The 20717-nt window shown below is 42.2% G+C and overlaps 1 protein-coding gene across 3 annotated transcripts in view; it reads left to right on the top strand.

The window, feature by feature from the left end:
- FNIP1 (folliculin interacting protein 1) overlaps positions 1–20717 on the top strand; it is a 97939-nt gene that overhangs the window by 33174 nt on the left and 44048 nt on the right. For all 3 annotated transcript variants that reach the window (XM_066591133.1, XM_066591132.1, XM_066591134.1), the window contains exons 2-4: positions 2029–2155; positions 13416–13553; positions 18979–19079. In XM_066591133.1, coding sequence (XP_066447230.1) covers positions 2029–2155; positions 13416–13553; positions 18979–19079 — 366 coding nt within the window. The remainder of the gene's footprint in view (positions 1–2028; positions 2156–13415; positions 13554–18978; positions 19080–20717) is intronic.

Below are 20717 nucleotides of genomic sequence, written 5' to 3'. Positions count from 1 at the left end.
TCACTTTTGTTTATGGGGCTCATGGGAGCCGACGGATTCCCTTCTAAAAATGAGCTAAGGTCTTGGATTAGTTGTATAGGCTGCGCATTTTTTATTTTTTTTTGTTAAAGGCAACCTGTCATCAACTAAGTGCTTATTGTTTAGGTGACGTGGAGTCTTGGAAGCCTCTTTTAATACTCACCTGGTCCCCAATTCCTGCAGGGTCCCCCAACAATCAGCGTGTGCTCACGCCTTCCTATTCATCTCTATGGGACTGCACACACAATCCTTCTGAAGAGTCAAGCTGGTGTGCGGATGCTGACTTTGCCCGGTGACCCTGCAGGAACGGGGGATTGGATAAGTGTGAAGAGTGCCCCCCGGACTCCACGTCGCCTATACTATAAGCTCCACAACTTAGTCGTGCTCCTAGTTTGACAGATTCCCTTCAATTCGTTCGAATCAAGTGCTTTTGTCATCTTGTCTTTGACTCAAGCCACTGGAAGGACACAGGAAATGAGTATAGTGAGTGGAAGTGGCGCGTACACTTGTGACAGGGGGTTTAGTCGTGGTCAGGACTGAGGAGGAGAATTGAAACCAACCAGAAACCACAGACTGAGGCTCAGCGAGTGGAAGGAGTAGGATCTCCTATATATAGAACCGTCTTGACTTGCTGATGTAGCCGATAGCTCAACCTTCCTACATGTCGCACATCATGTGGTTTCTGTTGCACTCCATGTATTATCCCTCTTTGACTGCATTCTTCATTGGGTTAGACATATGCAATATCTCATCTTGAAATAGATTTGCATATTGATCATATGAGTCAACTGAGTGTGATTGGCATAAACAGGTTGCCATCTTGATGAGGGCCTCCTAATGTACCTACCAGGAGTATCGTATAGTCACAACACTTATGTCCCCTCTTTATGCCAGCAGATGATGCTTACCAGTCTTATGACTATAAACCAGGGACATCATTGTGCAAACTCAGAAACCCATGTAATGATGACTTCGGGACCTGTACTTTTCCTATAAAAAGTTTTCTGATTTATAATATATATATATACATATGTGTGTGTTTATTTATTTATTTTTTTAAACCATGAAATTCTAAGGTAAATGGAGCCATTCTTGAGCTAAAAACATTGAATTGTACTAGAGTTTGGTGTTGTAAATTATATTAAGACGAGTTATGGCTGAGTTATAAGTTAACTGGTAGAGATTCCTAGGAAGTAGTTTGTCCCTTTTTTTTGTAACTTTTTTTTTTTGTACCTTAAATTGGTAGTTAGTTCTCCCGACTGATTCATTATGAAAGTCTTGTATTGACTTTCTACATGTGGTCAGTTTCTACAAATGTAGTTGAAATCGCCATGAAATGATACTTTACAACTGGACAACCCCTTTAAGAAATAGCCAAACTATTTATTTATACCTATCGTATCTGCAGGCTCAGTCATAAATCTGCCACCTGGGATTCCCAGGGATCAACTATTCCATGGGCTAGTTCACTTGTACATTGAGCTGATTTATGCAGGAAAAAGTCAGCTCTGCTCCAACTGCAGTGGCCAAGCTTGGTATTACAGGTGAAGTTCCCACTGGAGTAAATAGGTTGCAGTACCAAGCCTGGCCACTGCAGTGATAACAGAGCTGTTGGCTTCCTGCAGAGATCAGCACAGTGCATCAGCCTGTGCAACAGCTGATCGGCAGGGTTCTTGGGCAGCAGACTACAGCTGATCCAGCATTGATGGCCTATACTATAGATAGGCAATCAATCATTTACAGTTGAACAACAAATTTAATAAACTTACTGTCCCTTGTGTTTTTCACTTATTGGGTTAGTTGAGGTTTTCATACAGAAGCGGCATCCTTTGGGTAGGTGCTAGGATCCATCACATTGCCACATGCTCCTCCGTTCATGCGGTCCCTGACGTATTATTCTTCAGTCCAGTTTGCATACGATTCGCCTTGAACTTTGACAAAAATAGCATGTTTTAGAGTTTGCTTTTATATTTAAATAAGTGTCAAATATAATATTCCTTTATTTTATAGCTGGCCATCCTATGAATTTGACCCAAGCCAGATCCGCCTGATTGTCTACCAGGACTGCGAGAAACGAGGAAGAAATGTCTTGTTTGACTCAAGTGCCAAACGCAAGACAGAGGATCTGTCTGTATCGGTGAGCTGCTCCTCTATATATAATATGATTGTTATTTAACTGTGTGTAGGAACAAGCTGTGATTACAGCGGGAGGGTTATTCTGGTTTCTGCTTCATTATCATTCCACGCCCCGTCTGGGTGCAGTTATGTGACACCATATCACTTGGATAAGCAAGTATGTTTACAAATACAAGAAACCCTGAGCAAATACTACCAGCTAATAACCGGCTAACCGCATGTTGGAGAATTGTCATGTCCGCAGCGGACTACAAGCAGTGGTTAGAACGGGTTACCGCTCACACCTGCCTTAGGGCTTACCCACGGAGTTTCTGTCTCATTTTAACGTCAAGAATAGCAAAGCGTGCAACATTTATTCTTGAACATCATAAACCGTTTATGTGAAGAAAGCCGGCGGGAATAAAACACTTCTGCGTTGCTGTGTTTTCTAAGAAGGTATTAATAAACATGAAGAAGGTGCGTACAAGAAATACGTTGTGTTATACCATATGTTAACAAATAGGAGGGGGCAAAAGTGTATAATCCTGCAAGGGATTCCATAAATATCGAACTTGGCTCTTTCTTGGGTTGAGTCATTAGTCATGAACTTGCTGATATGGGCATGTAGGTGGTATTCTGCACTTTCTTGGCCTCCAGCCCAAATAATGTTTATGCAGGTTGTTCCCTGCCTTATTCACAATTGTTGTTCCCCTACTTAATCTACTTTTGCATGCTTTATCAGTAAATACTAATAAAAACAGATTGGTTAATTCCTTCCATGCACACCAGCTATAAAAGCTCCTACGGCTGACCATACACTTCTGACAGCTGTTCAGCCAACTGCTATTCCTCCCAGCTACCCAAAAACACATGAATCCCCAGCATAGCAGAGTAGCACTGTGCTCTCAATCTATAGAGGGTAGTAAGGGCTACTTCAGTTTCACACGATTCAACTATGAATTGAAGGGTGATCGTTCCATGTGAACATTCAATATAAACCCCACCAACAATTGAATGATGAATGATACTTTGTTCGCTTATTGGTACTCATTAGGGATGAGCGCGCCTACTCGGTAAGGCTCGCTCTTCTCGAGTAACTGCTTGGTGATCTGAGCAGGCTCGGGTGGGCTGCGGGGGGTGAGAGGCGGGGAAAGCGATCTTCCTCCCGCCCCCCACAGCTCACCCGAGCCTGCTCAGATCACTAAGCAGTCACTCGAGAAGAGCGAGCCTTACCGAGTAGGCTCACTCATCTCTATTCCTCATTCATTTTCTGTAGGCATACAAGTCATTGTTTTACCAGTCGTTTTGGGTAAAAAGTAGAGGTGAGCGAGCGTACTCGCTAAGGTAATCTACTCGAGTGAGTAGTGCCTTATGCGAGTACCTGCCCGCTCTCTAAAGATTCGGGTGTCGGCGGGGGAGAGCGGTGAGTTGCGCGGGGGAGAGAGTGAGAGGGGGATCTCCATTTGGGGAGCAGGAAAGGAAAATCCCTGCCTGAACGCATCTGTCTTATTATGGAAGCAAAAAGTGCTGGGCGGACCCTATTGACTATAATGGGGTCCGTTCTGTTTCTGCTCAGCTACCCTCCCGTTTACCAGAAGTGCTCCCTGCAGTGCTCTTTCTCCCGATACTTTGTGACGGACATGCTTTGGAACCTCCGAACATTGGTTCCATCGTGGATGTAAACCCGGCATTAGTCAGTCTTATTGACTTTTATGTCAACTGTAGTCATTTCGACATAGGTCAGGCCGAGTCAGAAGCCAGGATATAGTTAAAAAAAACAAACTAAAAAACCCTCATCCCTTCTTGCCAGGGTTCTACATTTTAAAGTTGATTTGTAGCTTGGAAGTCGCTGACATGTGGTATCCTGAATATGCTGACTGCTGCCCTGCTGGACTCCAACTATTCCACACTAGGGATCATGTGGCTGTGGCGTGAACCGCTATGAGCCGGTGAACTTGCTTCTATAGTAGATCACACCTTATGACCTTGTCAAGACACTTGATGGAGCTTTAGCAGAGTTCATGTAGGCTGGCCTTAATAGTGTTATTTTCAGGAGCAGTAAATCCAACCCTTTGGTACAAAATGTTTTTCCTGCTGCTCAATTCAATTACATATTGGAGGCCTAACAGAATTAAAAAAAAAAGTCCTTATGTAAATTAAAAAGTATTTAAGCAATTAGGTTCCAGCATAGAAGAACCTGAATGTTTTAAGTCCTAAACCCAAAGTCATTGCTGTGAGATCCTGATGACTTGTTTGCTTCTGTAGATTCAAATCATATCAGAGGCGTAACTTGAAGCTCCTGGGCCTCAATGCAAAATCTGTAATAGGGCCTCCAACTATGATGCTTTAGTCATAGTACTGGGCTCCCTATATGGAAAAGAAAAGCCTTATGGGCCCCCCAAGGCTTCTTGGCCTGAATGCAACCACATCCCCTGCATCCCCTATAGTTACGCCCCTGAATCCCATCATGTGTCTCCACATATGCACATATTCAAGGCAAGCTAGCTGGTGATGTGGTTCTACATAGCAAAAATGCACTAGATAAAAGTCTTAAAGGGATGTGTGGTTGCAGTAGTGCAGCCTCATGCTTTGATTTTAACTTCAAAAGCTCATTTTTCAGCATAAGAGTATTTAAAAAGCAATAATCGCGATTCTAATGTACACTAAAGAGCCTTTTTTTCATTTGTTTTCTAAGTATTTCTGCATTTATTATAACATATTGTGGTCATCATTTTCAAATCGCTTTAAAGACTACACTTTTGCACTTTTATTTGTTTTTGGAAATGAAGACTTTTGGTAATTTGGTTTTCATTAAAAATTTCTGATTTGTATTGTTTGATTTCTATGCTTGCATTGTTTCCGAAGCTATTATAGCCTGCAGGACTGAAATTGTAGCAGATTCCAACAGAGTAAACTGCCAGCTCCTCCCTAGTCTGCTCCACTGTTGTGAACCTGCGTTCACTGCCTTTCCACTGAGCTATTATGGAAGGGGATGGTGGAGAGATGATGGAGATCAGGAGGTCAGAGAGCAGAGAAAGCTACTATTACAGAGGACTGTAATTCACAGTGAGTGGGGACAGCCTAGCACTATTCAGAGAGAATGAAACGGATGAAGAGATACTGTGTAGTATTGAGTGGTTTTGGCTATGCTACACAGCCTCTGAAAGAGAAGAGGGAGCTTAGCTTGTGCATGCCCATGAGAGACCAGTTGATCAGTGTTGAGTATACCCCTCTCGACAGAAATGTGAATATAGGAGAGACCATAAACCAAGTATGAGTCTTTCTAAATACACAAGAAGGAAAACTAAATGCAGGAATGGATAAGTGCATCATTATTTTTCTGCTGGGACTATGTAAGGGCTTGTCCACACTAGCATTAGGGCTGCTGCTCTATTTGTTCCATCTTAAAAACTAAACTGAAATAAAATGGACTCAAACGGAGTCATCGTTTTTGTTTTTTGTTTTTGAAAACCCATTTCAATGGGCAAAAAAAGGAAAATGTTGCATTCCTTTTTATTTCACTTTCTCTGCTCCAAAAATGGAATAGAGGAATGGAAGTCGCTAACCCTAGTTTGGACAGGCCCTGAGATGTGTATTGATTTCTCCTGCACAAAGGTTTCTATAGCGTTTAAGTGCATTTCAAGTATGTAAAAAGGGCTTTTGTGCATCACCCCTTTAACAACATGGAATTTACCGCCTTTTGTTCATTCTCACTTAGATTTGCCATATATCATCTAACATTATTTCAGTTGTTTTCCATGTGCTTCTAAGCAATAAGCAATTGTTTTTTCTAAAGCGTACTAAAAGCTTTTTTTTTTTTTTTTTTGAAAGTTGATCGCATTTAAGGCGTAAAATCGGCAGTAAAACTGATCATTCGTTGCCCTACCCTTCCCTAAATAGACTCTCTGAACCTGGACCTGTTTATTTCAATTGTGTAAGAGAGTGACTGGCTGATGGGCAGTCCATAAATCTTTGAGGAACAAAAGGATCCGATGGGTTAAAGCATCTGTTTTTAATGACCTTACAGAATAAGTTGTGTGTGCATAAGGAATCACACAGTATTTTGAAGGTTATATGATTTATCCTTCATCTTTCAGCAGTTTTCCCCCTCTGCAGGCTCCATCTCTAATTCTCAGTTTAGCCTGAGCTAGTGGGTGGAGACAAAAGAAGAGGAGATCCATCTCCTATATCACCATCTCTTATATGCACAGAAAGTAGTAGTAGCATAGAAGACATTGGGAAGAAGTACTGAGCAGTGTAGATGTGATTTCAGTAGTTGTGAGATAGTAAAGCATGTCTGCGTGCACCCTTACTTCTCTTTTGTTCGGCTCCTCATCTCTACTCTCCCATCCAAGATAGATTTTAGCAGTAGTTAAGAGTGAGTGAACAGTTTAGGAGGAGGGGAAGACTGATAAGTAGAGAGAGAAACCTTTTTCACTGAGATATTAGTCTCTTATATTGTCTTCGCCTGCACTATTGATTTATGCAAATTACAAAAAACAAAAACAAACCCTCAGTGACCATGAGTCTTGGCCTATCCTTCTCTCCCATGACCAGATACATCAGACGGGTCAGTTACGGAGAGATTATGCACACATATTTACATACATTACACTGTGAGTCGTTGTGGAGTGTGTGGTTTTGTAAGTACAAGTTTCTCATAGCCAGCAGAATCAATGTGGTGCCTGTCACATGCCTGCTGAGCTTAGCCAGAAAGTTTGTTTGTTAGGTCAGAGATAAATTGCAGTTCTAGTTCACAGACTGCAGTGTGATCATATGACTGCCTCGCACACACTCCACCCTGTTGCAGAATACTAACTCATGGCAGTGCGTCTCCTAGATGAAGCGAACTGTTGAAAGGCAGTTTCTGTCCTCTATGTGTGATCTTTATTACACAATCTATTTGGTATCACTCTATTGCTGCCTGCCTGAAAGAGGAACACAGCATAAGGCAATGTATTGTGAAGTGGAGGAAGCGTCCATTATATAGTCATATGAGCTTATGAGTCATATGGACATGTGAGATGAGGCTTTCTCAAGAATGTGCTTCAGGATTTCTCATTTACGCCATGCAAAATGCATAAAGACTCATCTCACATTGAAAAATGCCAAGTATTCCTGCGAAATAAAACCAAGTTCTGTTTAAAAACTGAATACGTAATAGTCTCTTCTGCCAGTGGGTTTCCAAAACGCAAAGCCAGTTATGATGATACATAAGTTTAAGAAATAGATTTGGCTTAAAGGGGCACTAAGCTTTTTTCAGACAATTTATGCACCTCGAATAGCCTGGGTGTGTCCCATCAGTCTTGTAATATAATTACATTAAAATATTTTTTTGTTTTACCACTGTAAATCAAGTGTGAAGTGGCTGCCAATAGGAGTCTCCCTTCCAGATCAACTGTAATTCACTACCTGTTAGGTATTGAGCTTCACTAGTAGCTGGAACACTAGGATTTTTTTTTCGCTGTGGGGAAGGGGCTGTATTTTACAGGCTGTTCCCCTGCACCGAGAGGCTGACAGATCTGTAGACCAATCTTTGTCTGTTTCTGCACACTACTTTGGCTTTAATAAACATTTGGTCAGAATGTCTCTGAATTCCCAACTCCTACAATTGTCCTGGGATAGCAGAAGAATGGGCATTCAAATATTGCTGATTGGAACAGAGAAAGCATAATGCAGCATGGGAAGTGAGGGAAAGGAAATGCGAGAGAGTGAACTACTGGCAGAATGCTAGGCTTGCAACAGGCCACCTGCCTAAAAGTGGATTGCAAGCAGCAGGACAGCAAAAAAAAAAAAAATGGCGCAAACCACCTAAAAATCAGAACTTAAAGTATGAAACGGTTCAAACAGAAGCAAATGAGTGAGTAAGGAGAACCTGTTATATTTTAAAAAACTTGATGAAAACTCGAGTGCGCTTAAAAAAAACCCAAGAAAAACTTTTGCCTATAATAGTAGCACACTGAAGCCCCCACTCTCCTCTGAGGTTATGACAAGGTTCTCACTCCATAGCACAGCGAAGATCATGGCACCATGTGACGCCTGGATTATTTATCAAACATGCATTATTCTAGTAATCCCTGCACTTCTTCAGGCCTATATATGTCTGATATGTATTTCTCTGTTATCTATCTGTTCTGTTAGGACAGAGTTGTGATCAGTGACTGCAGCATAGTTGCACTGCCCTTTGGGAGTCTGTGATAGTATGACCTCTTTTCGTTCATAAGACTGCTGCCGTGTTCTTTCTATACCCTGTATGTTATGCTGTAGGTCTGTCTTTGCAGATCTGTTTCATAGTCTAGTGCAATATAGGCTAGTCTTACATACTGGATAGGCAAATCTTATTTAAAACACCATATGCGCACAGTAATTTTAGAAGATTCACATGTTTTTTTTTTCTTTATACATTGATAGAAAAAGGGGCAGTGACAAGTGATTTGGCACCTTAGACAGATTGCGGAAATGCCCCCATTTCCCCCCTCACCCATTAAAATCAATTAAAATACCTTACTTTCTAATGTAAGCAATTTAAAGATGTCTTCAAAGAAACGGATACAGAGAGAAAAAAATATTTAATCTGGTGACCCGCTTTACTTTTCTTCTCCATTCAGCCCAAACCATTCTGGCGATTTCTCCTGAAGATTGCAGAGATTGCTGCTTAGACATCTTTGGTCAGGGGTATAGCTATAGTAGATACAGAAGTAGCTGTCGCACCAGTCCCTGGAGCCTAATAGGGTCCAAAGGCTGTTCTGTCACAAGACACCAGCATTATAAATGATCTAGCTGTAGGTGGGTCCTATTGCAGATTTTTCACTTGCTATTAGTACAGACCCTAGATTAGACCCTGTAATTATAACAGAACCCCAATCTGACCCATAACTAACTGAGCCCTGATGCAACCATGTAATTAAAACCGCCATAGTTCCTTAAAGTGGTTCTGTCATTAGAAAACAAAAATTCTATACTTTCCTATTCCTCCCCCGTCAGTCTGCTTATCGCATCTTCTCCCCGCCAATCTTCTCCTGGCTCCTGAAGACCTCTGGGTCATCTCACGACAAGCCGGGCTATTCTTCCTGCAGGGCAATGTATGCTACGTCACTAGTGGCATAGGATTCACAGCCTAGCAGGGAGTGCTGAGCTATTGCTGAGACTGCACATGTGCGCGGTCTCTCTGCAGTAGTATATGAACACTTGTGGCAGGACAGAGCACATTCGCAGTCTCTGTAATATCTCGGCATTCCTTCCTAGGCAGTGAACATTACGTCACTAGTGACTTAACCTACACTGACCTGCCGGAAGAAGAATGCAGAGAATGGGCGCATCATAACAAGAGGAGGAGGATCTGGCCGGCTTGCGGTAAGGTGACCCGGGGGATTTGATAAGATCAGTGAGGGAAAGGTGCTCGAAGAAGGCTGCCTGGGGAGGAATAGGTAGTAGTGTTTTTTTGTTTTTTTATTTATTTTTTTAAATGACAAAACCCCTTTAACTTCAGACAAAACCATAAAAAAATTTTCTCCTCCCTCCTTCTTTGTATGCTTTGGGTGCTGGTGGTGCTTCTGGATCTTCCTTTGCTGTGGAACGGAAGCGAGGAGCAGTAAGCAATGCCAACCATGCTTATTGCTCCCTAGGACTTCTGACACTGATGGACAGAGGCGTAGCTTGAAACTTCTGGCCTCCAATCCATAATCTGTAACAGGGCCCCCTAATCTAATGGCTTATTCATAGTACTGGGCTCCCTCTATGGAGAAGAGAGGCCTTATAGGCACCTAAGGCTCCTGGGCCCAGGTGCAACTGCATCCCCTATAGTTACGCCCTTGCTAATGGAAGCAAAGTGCTCATTGTTTAGAAGGTTTTAGATGAGGCTTTTTTTCTTTTTAACCAATAAACTTGTGCCCCATTCCTCCCCTCTGACATAGTGGCGTCCTAGACAGTCGCCTTTCCCTCTTCCCGGCCCTCGTAGAAATAATAATATACCATCAAAACAATGATGCCCAAACCCAACTGCGGTGGACATCTGAGGCAAGAATGGACAAAGGCCAACATTGCTATTTTCTGACGCAGAACACGTGGCCCCATGTGTTTTTATTTTCTAAGTGTTTTTTATTTGTTGGTCCAATATAATATTTGACTGTAGAAGGAACAGTTGTCAAATGATCGCTGACGTTAGTTTTCACTTGTCTGCCCAGTTCTTTCTTTCTCCTAATATGACCAGGTTTCCTATTTGAGGGTCTGTAAGTTATACTTTGGTTCCTTACAGCACATTACACTGTGGATGATTAATCACATTTAAGGGATGGTAATATTTCAGCCATATCTAACATGCCATCCTGGAAAAATGTTTATGTGGAATTTAAAAGACCTAGAATAAAATGATCTTTGCAATGTTCACACATTTAATCCCCACAGCTGCAGCCAAGTAATGTCCAGTCTGAGCTGCCACCACCTGTCCACCAGTCATGGCACATAATCCAGTCTTTGGAGGGAATACATCCAAGTCAGAGCCTTCTTTTTGTGAACTTTGAGTAAGAAGTTATGATCTTGCATTTGCGACAGAAAATTGATTTGTCATTTGCCACGTTTACGTAGAATAAAGAATAGAGCTGTGCATGTGATGGATGGAGCTTTGTCTAGAAGATCTAGATTCATGGGAAAGGTGAGGAGGGTCAGGGTGAAGCCAGTTCTCTAGTCTAGTAGTACTAGAACTGCTCTCTCCATAGTTGTGTTTTATCAATTAATTGTATGCTTCTGAGGAATTTCAAACCATGCGCTTGCCTAATATAAAGAGGTACCGGATGGGGAACTCCTTATTAAAAATACTGGTAAAGTTTTTAGAACGTGTGACATGAAGGGATCATTTTGTAGACTTACAACTATGAGCAATGTATGAAGTAATGTGAATCGGCTCCATAGTTTGTCTCAAGCAGGCATCACGCAGGTCCAATTATCAACTTTTTAAGCACAGAAGGCCCAAAATAGGTGTTTTCTGAGGTCTAGTTGACCAATACAGCACTGCTACCCTGCGCTAAGCTCTGATGTTACCGGCTTGCACGTGGCAGGCAGGATTCACTGACTTGTGCCAGCTTTTGAAACATTATTCAGTATTCTGATAGCCAACTTCTATTTCTAGAACTTATGTGGGTGATGTGTGAGCAAAATAGTGCCGGTGTTTACTTGAAATAGGGTGCAAATATTAGTGAAAAGGTCAAACCCTTTCAATAGCAAATCACTGATATATTTTAAATGCCAGTTTATAATTGATGAATTGCTATATTAGGCTCTTTTACCACAGTTTTACTCATTGTGGCATATTCATTTTAATATTTAATAAGAGAAAAATGAACTCTGCTTCTCTGTAATGGAGGTCCGAAAACAAAGGGATACAGAAGCTGAACACTAGACTGATTCAGTAATTCTCTTTATGGATATGGTACCTAGCAGTGGAATTTATAGAGGATGTCTCTAAAGTAAGTCCCATGTTGGTGTATTACTCAGCAACCAATGTACATGAGGCTGTTTTTCGGTTTCCTGTGATTCACATGGATATTAGATTTTATCCAATTTTTTATCAATTCAATGTGAGTCAGTGGGTGATGCAGTAGACATTGATGCGGTAATTGGACTCCTGCCAGTCTGCCTACCATGTATGGCGTCAGTGTCTGCAGCTTCCTGAATTCTTACTCGCAATTCATCAAGGCTATGTGGAAAAAGCCCATGGAGTTAATCCAGGTGATCGCAGGACCACTGCACGAGGGCCTAGTCTTTTCTTCCCAAAGTTCCTCTCCAGCATTGTAGAGGTAGACACGAGCTTGAAGGTGAAAGTAGGGTGACGCACCATCCTGCTGGTAGACTTAATCATCGTTCAGTTGCGGCATTAACCAATTTTCCAACATGTCTAGTTAGGAAAAAACGGTTACTGTGGATGCCACAACGAAGAACGGGACGTAGAATTGGCGATGAGACACTGCACAGAAGACTTTCCATTTTGGTGAGCTCAATTGGAGATCACCTGCTGTAACTCCATCCAATTTTTTAATTGTGGGGCTGCATTAGGACAAATCCTATGTGCCACCTCTGTAACCTTTATCAATCACATGCAACAATTCAGGAAGCCACAGACATTGTGACTCCAGACATGTTTGGCAGAGTCTAGCAGAAGTTTGGTCACCACATCGATGTTTGTCCTCCATTCAATCAATGTAGTGTGGATAAAACCTGAGATCCTTGATACAAAAACCGCCTCTCTTGTACGTTGGCTGCTGAGTACCAAATTTATTAAAGTGGGTCTTACTTTAGAGACACCCTGTACAATCAGATAAAACTGCTGCGGCAGATGTTTACTTGGACTTTTGTTGCATAACCCTTTAGTCGGCCTTTCCTCGACATGAAATTAATGTATACAAGAAATGCATTTACTCTTAAAGGGGTTGTCCCGCGAAAGCAAGTGGGGGTATACACTTCTGTATGGCCATATTAATGCACTTTGTAATATACATCGTGCATTAAATATGAGCCAAACAGAAGTTATTCCCTTACCTGTTCCGTTGCTAGCGTCCTCGTCTCCATGGAGCCGTCTAATTTCAGCGTCTAATCTCCCGATTAGACGCGCTTGCGCAGTCCGGTCTTCTCCTTTCTGAATGGGGCCGCTCGTGCTGGAGAGCTGCTCCTCGTAGCTCCGCCCCGTCACGTGTGCCGATTCCAGCCAATCAGGAGGCTGGAATCGGCAATGGAACGCACAGAGCCCACGGTGCACCATGGGAGAAGACCTGCGGTCCACCGTGGGTGAAGATCCCGGCGGCCATCTTCGCAAGGTAAGTAAGAAGTCACCGGAGCGCGGGGATTCGGGTAAGTACTATCCGTTTTTTTTTTTTTAAACCCCTGCATCGGGTTTGTCTCGCGCCGAACGGGGGGGCTATTGAAAAAAAAACAAACCCATTTCGGCGCGGGACAACCCCTTTAAATAAAACGAAGACCCTTCAAGGTGGTCTTTGTGTCACAAACATATGGCACTGTTTTAGACTGGTTTATCAATTTTCACCCCCTATTTCATAGCATTAATATATACTGTACTTTTCAAACAGACTGAGTTGAGTCTTCAGTGTTCCTTGTACATTATTGTTGGTTGAATAGTCAATAAAAGAGCCAAGCCAATACTTTATAGTATACTTGAAGCCTGGTTGTATGGAAATACAGACTCTCAGTTGACCTTGCAATAACGTTTTCTTTTAATAATTTTCTGTAAAGCTGTTTAGATCTGTAAAGCTAACATTTGCTTTTCCACTCCACAGAAACTGGTGAGCGACACTCCTGTGAGGGTGTTCGGAAAGTGTTGCCAGCTCAGACCTGGAGGAGACAGCTCCACGTCTCTGGACAGTTCAGCAAGTTCACTGGCTTCTGACACAAAAGAACAATGTCCAAAGTACCAGGTTGGTAAAAGTTCTGTGTTGCATCACTCGGTCTGAGGTTATTTAGAGTAAATCTACCAGAAAATGAAAATACGCCTTTGGTGTAAATGAATGTGAAAATAAATTGTAATGCCCTATCGTAAAGACCTTCTGTACAGACAAATAACCAAAACCGTTAAATCTACATGTTCTGTTCGGCTTGAATAGTGGAAATTATGTTGGTATATGTGGGGACATCAGTGTATTTGATGATTTGGATCTGCATTAAGATCTCTATTAATTAATTCCCAGTCATTGTTACAAGGCTTGTATAAAGATTCTAACTTTGGCTTGAAGGAATGCCTTCCAATAGATGTAATTGTGGAGGTATTATTCCTTTTCCTTTATTTGCATATTACCCAGAGGAGCATGCATGGCCATTTGAGTCTCCTCATTCACCATCTAGGTGCTCTCCCTAAGGAGAAAAGAGCGTTTCTGACCCCCGTCCCAGGCCTCTCACTAGCAAAGCCAGACTCCTACTGTAAACTGATAAAGGGCAAACACCCTGAAACAGCTGTCTGTGCATGGAGTCTGGTTTTGTTTTTAATTCCCAGTCATTGTTACAAGGCTTGTATAAAGAGTCTAACTTTGGCGTGAAGGAATGCTGCCTTCCAATAGGTGTCATTGTGTAGGTAGTATTCCATGTCCTTTATTTGCGATCTCTATTACAACACTGCACATAAATCAGAAGAGAATGTGCTGTAGAATTGCAACTCTTATCTCCAGACCTGTAACATGAAAGAATCGGTTCAATGTTCAACAATTTTCAGTGTCGAAATTAGATATTTTCAAAAATGTTTTTTAGATGGTCTCCTCCGTTCCAGATGCTTCCTTTCTGATGCTAAAATACGGCTTGGAGCAAAGGTTTTATGGAACCCCAAAATTCCCTGCAAGGAGACAAGTATTATAGAACCTTACAAATGTGTAGACAACATACCAGGGTCCCCCTTAAAGTGTGGTTCTACCACTGACTGGGTTATAAGAAGTATCTGGTTAAAAAAAGGCACTTTAAAATGCTTTTTGGGGAAGGGGTTCCTGGACGGCAGTCTCCTGTTCACCTACAATGGATGACCTATCGGGCCATCAATAGTTCTACAACTAGACAACCCCTTAAAAGTCCTGCGCCCACTACATCCAAGAATTCTACACTAGGGAACATTATGTACCTGCACTTCCTGACTGTTGTGGTGGTTGATGTTGAGTCCTGATCTAAAGTGTGGGTTCCAAGTCTTACTGGGATCTTGGAGGTCGGTGCTGTATACTGCTTTTGTATTTCCCACAAGGAGCTATATCATACGGCCTTGTTCACACAATGCTTGGGAGTGTGGGTTTTACTGCAGCAGCTAGGTGTTACATGTAAGGGAACGACATTTTTCTCTTTTTATACTATTCAGAAGATAGTCACACAATTTTTGGGGGCTTAATTTTTATTCCAAAGCATGATAGACCCTCCATAACATGGCATACTTCACAATGGTGGGTGAAGAACATTAGAAATGTGGGTTTAAAAAAAAATTAAAAAAATCATTTTCTTCTGTTTACTGCACTAGTGTTCATCGGCCTCATAAACAGTCATGTGCCAAAGTAACCAAGATGCATAGCTAGTGTGAACAAGCCCTTGGATGGGTATATATTAGAAGCTGCCATTGGGTAGTCCTTTTATCTAACGACATATAAAATACATCATTTATTTAGCTTTTTTTAATTGTTCAGCAGCGACCATTGAGTTATGTCAACCGTTTGTGTCCGTTTAGGACGTGCAGTGAAGTGCTGATCGGGTATGATTGGCATTTTCCTTCCCCCAACAGTAAAAAGAGTTAAAAATGACAAGAGCATGTGACTTCTAAATGCTGAGTTGTTCCTCTGGCTCTTGGTCTGGGATCTCCTCTCTTGGCTTGGGTTACATTTTACATAAGAGAAGGGATTTTGGCTGCAGGAGAAGGCAGTCATCTGACACATAAATATTCTTCCTGTCAAGTGAACTTGCAGAGATCACAAGTTTCTAGTTACAACCTCCCCAAAATAGTGCTGTAAACTCACCGCCATCTCTTTATTCTAGCGAGACAAACCTGCAGCATTACAAAGCTGGAATGAAGCATTGTGCAGTTTGTCCTATCCGTTACACAAGGAATGTGTTGCTTCCATGTGTGTAGTTGAGTTTATTGGGCATTGCTGTAGAAGGCTTTCAATTAATATTTAGTGCACTTTTCTGCATCGCTTTGAAGATTCTGTATCGCCCTAGCTTGTCTGCTGTCCGCAAAGAGACCTTGAGACACACTCAATTCTAGAAAGACAGGGTTAAGAACAAAAAAGTTGCATGCAAGTGTATAACTTGAATTAGGAAGCTTATGTGGGCAGGGCTTGGTGTATGGTGTTTTGCACTGTTATAAAGTAGTTTAGTGCTTTATAAAAGTTTCATAAACTTTTAATAATGACACCCTTTAACATTAGCTGCTTGATGCCTTCGTTTGATATTAGGGGGCTTCATGGAACAATAGTTGATCAGCAGGGTTTTGCCGCCCAATATCTCCACGATCAGCTGTTTGTTGTGCAAACGCATTCCGGCATTGAGCTGATTACTGCAGGAAGCAAACAGCTCCATTCCTACTGCAGTGGCCAGGCTTGGTATTACAGATAAAGTTTTCATTCACTTCAATGGGATGTTTGTGTAATGCCAAGCCTGGCCACTGCAGTGGGAACGGAGCGGGCTGCTATTTGCAGAAATCTGTTCAATGCACAGACACCTCGATCCCCGGACCAACTAAATGGTGGGGATCCCAGGAGGCAGACTCTCGCTGATCTACTATAGAAGGGCTATTCTACAGATAGACCCTCAATATTTCACAACTGGACACCTTTTTAACACTTGATTGTCACAGTACAGGCCATCAATATCCATTTGGAGGAGGCGGGGGTTCCCCCAGTGTCTATGTCTGGGTCTGTCTCATCTGAATGAGGCATGCAGAAATTCACGCACCTGCTGCCGAAATAGCCTCATTCAGGCTAATGGAACAGATTTTCAGTTGCAGAAATGTGCAAAAGTAACATTAAAATTTAGTTATTTGGAAAAATAAAAAATCTGCAACATCTTCTCATTGAGTTGTAATGGTATGTAGAAGCGCATATTCCATTCCTCTGGAGCGGATTGTGTTGATTTGTAGCCAACATACAACATCCTGTTAATAAGAACTGCTAAGTAGGGTCATTTACTTTGTCACTTTAATTTCTGGAAAATGTCACATATGTTACTTGATTCGCTTCCCAACTAGTCTTGAGATTGTTTAACAATAATGCATTAACTGTCAGTAACGCAGACTGCCGCCTGATGGGGTTACACGTTAACGCCCGTTATGGTATGTGGATGGCGATCCGCATACCAGAGTGGTACAGTGCCTGTAGGATTTCATTTCTTTCTCGCCCCCAGGGATTACTTTTTTTGTGTTTGGAATAGTTTCAGCTCTTGTGTTTTTAAATGGGGAATAAAAACTCTTCTAATTAGTTTGAGCATTGCCGATTGTTCTGCTCAAATATCAAAAATGGAAACCTGAAAATCCGTCGTCTATCATTTGGCCTGACATAGTTGCAGAAAAAGTGAACGCTTTGCAATCAGCTGGAAGTCTGCAGTGGTTACTAATGTGGTTTGATTGTTATGTATGTCACAATTATAGACAAACCCCATCTAATAGCATTTGTATCCTTCATGTCTATTATTGAGCACATTGTGTAACGTACACAGTGCAGGGAGAAAAAGTAAGTGAACCACTGAATTTAATAACTTTTGGACCTTTCCTTCCTGCAAATGGGTTTTAGTTCATCAGTATTTCTGGAATGCCTTCACTGCACAGGCCTCTTTAGGTCCATCCACAGTATCTCGGTAGGGTAAAGGTCAGGACTTTGACTTGGCTATTCCAAAACAAATCTTTTTCAACCATTCTTTAGTCAATTTACTTGTGTGCTTTGGGTCGTTGTCTTGTTGCATCACCCGCCATCTCTACATCTTGAAGCCCATTGACTACTTCCTTTTACATACTCATGGAACATGTCTTGATACACTTTAGAATTTCGTTTTCTCTATTATGGCAAGGCACCCAGGACCTAAGGTGGTAGAGCAGCCCCTAAACGATGATGTTCCTGCCACCATACTCCATAGTTGGGATGAGGCTTTGCGGTTGCTCTGCAGTGTTCTTTTCCCTCCTATCGTAGTATTGTTCTAAAAATCTCCCCCTTTGTCTCATGTGTCCATAGAACATTTTCCCAGAAATATTGTTAAACATCTAGATGGTCTTGAGCAAACTTCAGATAGGTCACAATGTCTCTTTTTCTTTGGAGAGCAGCAGTTTTTGGTATCCTTCCATGAACACCTTTTTTGAAACAGATGTTTTTGTACTCTACGATCCCTGCAATAGGGATGACTACTTATAACGGGTTGGTCGACCTTCTTGAGCGTTCACAGCTTTCAAACAGGGAATAAATTCTGCAAGGTGCAAACATCCTCCATAATCAACTCAGCCCACGCCTGTTGCTACAGCTGTCAAAGCACATTTTGCAGATAAGTGGGACCAGATCTCTCGGCCCTTTCCAGCATATCCCAAACATGTTACATGAGGTTGCAGTCCGGTGGATTTGAAGGCCATGGCAATGTAGAGAATTCATTGTCCTGTTCTCCTACTACTCCCTAGTGATCTCCGTTCCACGATGTGGAGTGTTGTCCTGTTGATGAATGACACCACCACCAGCCTATTGAACCACAACACTGCGCTTCATGCTGTTTTTCGCTTACACTCGTGGATACGAATTGCGTATTTCGAGAGGGGAGTAAAAATCGCCGCATGCTCTATTTTCCTACAGACTCTGGGCAGACGGCCTCTATTGAAGTCAATGGAGGCCATCCGACCCATGTCATCACTAAACGATGGCGTGGGAAGTACAAATGTTGAATAGAAAAAACCTTACTGTGCATACGTGACGGTGAACTTCCATGGCCACCTGCAATACAGAAACCACAGGTATGCAGGGTGACCGGCCGGGCTCACAGCTGAAATCTGCTGTAGGCCTCCAGCATGAGGAATCCAGTCCGCCCGTGTGAGCCCGGCCTTACTTTTTTTCCCTGCGCTGTGAATATTTACTTCTGTTGGTCTCCCGCCGCAGCAAAAATCCGCCCGTGTGCAGTGGGCCTAATTATGGAGATTATCTTTAGGTCGTTTGGTGATTGACGCAGTGTAAACGCTGCTATATGGAGTCCATTTCGTGTAGGTTTTTGTACCTGTGGAGACTTGCTTTACATTACATCTGTCAACGAGAGAGCCTCTTACATTACAGCCAGCCAGTGCACTCCATTATTCAAGCAAACCAAACCTCTCTGAAACGTTTGCTTATCCCTGTAATTTTACCCATTTTGTTTTCGCAGAGCTCCCGATGTACATCGGATGGCAGTGCGCTCGGAGAAATGATGTTTGGCTCAGTGGCCATGAGCTACAAAGGCTCCACTCTGAAAATTCACCAGATTCGGTGAGTCTCAGTTGAATTATCAGTTTTCTCAATATAAGGTCTGGCCCATATGTGGCTTTCTCTCACTCCTCGCAGTGGTTTCCGCACCTGAGCAAGACTGAAGACAACTTCTGATAACATGCCTGAAGTGTATTAAAGTGACAGAGACCCTTCAAGAAATCCCTTTTTAGGGGGGTCCTGAGGATAATTAGTAGTTTTATCTAGTTAAGTAAACCTACATGTGTGTATGGGTGTTCCCCAACATTCTAAGGCACCATCTTGCTGGGATTATACACTGTGCTGCATATTGTAAGCACCCCAATAGGACTGTGTGAACACCCCCTAAGGATATGGTATGTATTCTCTACAATCCATGCCCCATGGTTCTGTGGTCTAGACCATGTAAAGGTTACCTCTGCTGTTTATTTTTTTTTTGCTACTAATAGATATTTTGCTTGTAAGAGGGAAGTCTTGAGCCATATTTAGATGACTATATTCAAGATTCACTCGAGCTCAGTAGCTACTGGCATCGACGGCACATGGAAGCCTGTGTAAATGGACCCTTTAAAGGGATTGGTTGGCCCCTGAACAGTAAAAAAAAAAAAAAAAAAAAAGTAAACTCCTGCAGTTGTAATAAAACCCAAAAGGAACCTGTACTCTCCTGTTCTCTGCCCCGGCAATCCATTGGTGACTCTGCCACTGCACTTCCCAGCCTGGTTTTTCATCTGTCTGTAAACTGCAGTTGATAAGTGGAATAGAAGTTGGACAACCGTAAAGATTTTTGATATCCCATCGTCCATCCTTAAAGGCGGTGGTCCACAAAGCAAAGTTATTCCCTATCCACAGGATAGTAGTTAATTAGCTGATCAGTGCTCAAGCGCTCAGCTATCTCCAGCCGTCCCACTGAAATGAATGAACCGCTGCTCCATTCTATCGGGGACCCCTGTTCTCCAGATAGTTGGGTGTCCCAGCAGTCAGAATCAACTGGTTTTTCTTGATCCTGTGGATGTGGGACAACCCTTTATAATTATGTTCCCCGTCTATGCACAGGGGGCTGATGGTGGGTAACTGGCTAACAGTCTAAAGAATGCAATTAAGAAATGGTGAGTTGTACAGCTAGTTGTATTCGAGACCTGTAGTAGGACTAAGGCTAAATATTGATCCTCTGCTATTTTTTTGAAAATCCAATTTAGTGATTTTTATTCCTATGATGTCACTGAAATTTCATGTGGAGAGGAACAATTTGTGTTTTCTGATGGCAATGATAGCGATGGTTGTCAATTGACAATGATGGCTCTGGGTCGTTTACACTGAAGTTGTTGCTGGATATGTACTGAATTAATTAGATTACATAATAAATCATAATGTGTAACCAGTATTTAAGTTGCTTAATGGTTTACCTTGCAGTTGACATTCCCCTTCATTAAACTACAGTCAAGGATATGTCAACCCTTAAGTTTCTGCACATTTTGAAGACTCAATGCAATACTTTATTGTGACATGCTAATAAAACGCTTAACAGGCTGACAATCGCATCACAACCACTGGGTGACCGCATAGACTTATATAACATAGGCATCCCCCACCAGAGTATCTCAAAATCATGTATTTTGGGGGTTTTTTTCGTCAAAACCGGTCATCTCACGTCACTCATCTCAG

The sequence above is a fragment of the Eleutherodactylus coqui genome, chromosome 2, assembly GCF_035609145.1.
Source record: "Eleutherodactylus coqui strain aEleCoq1 chromosome 2, aEleCoq1.hap1, whole genome shotgun sequence".
Classification (NCBI taxonomy): Eukaryota; Metazoa; Chordata; class Amphibia; order Anura; family Eleutherodactylidae; genus Eleutherodactylus; species Eleutherodactylus coqui.
The sequence above is the reverse complement of the archived record's forward strand: the minus strand, read 5'-3'. Positions and strand labels throughout refer to the sequence as shown.